Source organism: Pyxicephalus adspersus, unplaced genomic scaffold (assembly GCF_032062135.1).
Source record: "Pyxicephalus adspersus unplaced genomic scaffold, UCB_Pads_2.0 Sca3216, whole genome shotgun sequence".
Lineage (NCBI taxonomy): Eukaryota > Metazoa > Chordata > Amphibia > Anura > Pyxicephalidae > Pyxicephalus > Pyxicephalus adspersus.
The window spans coordinates 356-3112 of record NW_027320222.1 but is presented as its reverse complement, the minus strand read 5'-3'; the positions used below and the strand labels follow the sequence as shown (position 1 = coordinate 3112).

General features: G+C 36.1%; 1 protein-coding gene across 1 annotated transcript; it reads left to right on the top strand.

Moving 5' to 3' along the window:
* Positions 1 to 271: 271 nt before the first annotated feature.
* On the top strand, positions 272 to 2438 carry LOC140321390 (coiled-coil domain-containing protein 28A-like; the record flags this gene model as incomplete). The annotated part of the gene is given in 1 exon segment (XM_072398168.1): positions 272 to 2438. A coding segment is annotated over 1 exon segment (55 nt), but the record flags the coding sequence as incomplete, so codon positions are not given.
* Positions 2439 to 2757: the final 319 nt, after the last annotated feature.

Below are 2757 nucleotides of genomic sequence, written 5' to 3'. Positions count from 1 at the left end.
TTAGTTGTCATCAGGAACAACAATGTCAGCTAGTGTAACTCTAAGGCCATCTACACATGGTAAGTTTTCGTTGCTGGACACAATCTTTCATGAGCATTACAAGTAAAAGATAAACAAACCATCAGAAGGAGGGCTGGGAACACTTTAAAAGCTCTTCTCTTTTTCCAACACTGTATTCAGTCTTCCCGTAAGGCTACAGAATGACATCACACTGATAACTCCTGCATATTTCAGTTTTTTTGTAGAGATTTCCCTTAACAGCCTGGTTCAGACAAAAGCTTCACTTAGCCGATGTTCAAGATATCCCCAAAACTACAGCCAACTGAAGAAATACCTACAGCTCCTGAGAATTTCTTCTTCTGCAATATTATTTTTTCTGTGCTAACAGTATTCCAAACAATTTGTAACTTGAATTTCTTCATGATGTAATGCATTTACTTCTTCTATACCTCATACAATGAATGTTTTTCTGATGATTCTATTCCCAAGCTGAAGAATTTTGCGGGATGTGTGCAGTAACCTGAGCCTGTTTCCATGGCCCACTTGTAGCCTAGGTATCATTAAAGATGTCTGCAGACATTCAGGCCTGTTCTGGATGGGGTTTAGGGAACGATCATGTTTGTAAGCATTCCTTTGCCCTGATTTCTCAAACTGTGAAAGTTGTATACATAGCAGTTAGGAGATACCAAAATGAAATAATGTATTACTGGTTAAGAGGCCATTTTATTATGCTCTAAGTGCAGTTAAAGGTGTCCTAAAATGGCATAATGGCTTGATGAAATTGGACTCCTAATCCTTGTCTGGGTCCATTTAGGGGACGGTCAGGCTGCCAATTTGTTTTTTCTACTATTGCTCCACAGGAAATACAAATGTAGAAGGAATTCTGTAGAGTGCTCCCATTCCTCCATCAGCCATGGTAAGTGCGCTTGTTTGTAAAAGGTGTGCAAGCCCTGGTGAAGGTGTGGAAGGTATAGCAGTATCAGAGGCCCATCAATACTGATTTTCTGTTTACTGTTTCCAAAAGGACGGTAATTCATGTTGTCCATGGTTTCCCTTTCTAATAATGTGCTGAGAGGTAAGAATTGATGGGTTGGTTGCTGCTTTCTTTTCAGCACAATAATAAAATCATACTTGGCATTGACTATATCACATAAAGCTAATTGTTAGCAGAAAGATTACGTTTGAAGCCAGGCCTGGTTAAAATATGAGCTGGGTAGTGGGATTAAATTATGAGTCCTCTTAAAATAATAAACTGCAGACTAGCAGGGGGGAGAACCTGGTATTAAAATTTATGGTTTTTAAGATACAATATCAGATACAACCTGCATTTATTCAGCCAAGCTACAATGTAATATTTCTTACCATTGTTTCTCTAACCAACTTCCTTTTGTTTTGGATAGTTTACAGAAAGGGTAAATCTTTCTGCTTTTTTACTGAAGAACTGGTCTCCACTTCAGATGAAGCCAAGGGAAGTCCCCAGCAAGGTCGAATATAGAAGAATAGGGAAAGCTGATAACTGTATATTATTTACCTGTTTAGATTGCAGATTTTTCCTACCTGTCTGTTTGGTGACAACATTGTCATTAGCACAGGAGAGGAATTTAAATCTTCCCAACAACACGCCAGATAAAACCTCTGTCAGATTTCTTCCTGTATATCCAAAGCTAAAAAAAAAATTTGACTGGAGTTACAATTAAAGTGATTATGTTTTTATTGATTCATGGGAGCAGATATGTTATTTTTCCTTCTCAATTATGACATGCCAAACAATCTTTTTTTCTTTACATTCTTATGTACATGCTTTGTCATGCATTATAGGTATGGGGGCTAGTTTTTTAATTGTTTTTTGAATTTGATTATAAGTTGATTATTTAAAGTAGATGGTGTTGAGTGGAGTTCTTCTTTAGTCTGCCACATGCCTAATAATGCTTGAAAAGAAACAACTAAGAGGCAACCTGGGTCTGCCATTCCTCTATAAATGATAAAAATCCATAAATGTATAAAATGCTTTGTATTTTTGCTGCAAACATCTACTGTGTTGTTTGTTCTATTATGTGACTACTTTTGGTGATCAAAATTTCATTTCCAATAATGTTCAATTGATGCTTCATCTGTCTGATACACTTACAGGTTATATAATTCTATTATTTATCTGTTATTGATTGTTAATCATGTTTATTCTGACAATCAGGAATCCACTGTAGTATGCGTGCATTATTTTTTGTTTGGTGTGAATGAGCTGTTTGTTTTTTACATAAAGCAATGTATTCATTGTATATAACATGTACATGCAAGCTAAAATTATATTTTTATGTGATTTGGTTCAGACTCTGAGAGATCTGTTTTTTGTCAATATTTAAATACACATGTGGAGGTTGCATGATAAGATGTCTTTCATTTGTGTTCACAGCCAAATAAACTCCTCTTGCAAAAGTTAATTTCTGTGTGTGTGTGTGTGTGTGTGTGTGTGTGTGTTTGATGTATGCATCAGTTTGTTATTGGATGTGATCTCAGAAAATCACTAGACACCATCAACCTGATCTCTGCTGTCAGCTGTTTTAAAACCAAACTTAAAGAGGAACTCAACTCAAAAACTAGTCTTTCAATTATTATTCTATTATTTACTTGCACTAAAATGTCAGTCTTCCATGGTGGCACCGGCTGGGTCAGCTTGTAACCATGAAAAATATAATGATTTATGTTTAGCAGTGGCCAGCTTGTGACTGGCAAGTTTACGTTTTCTTTCTCTTCTGACCT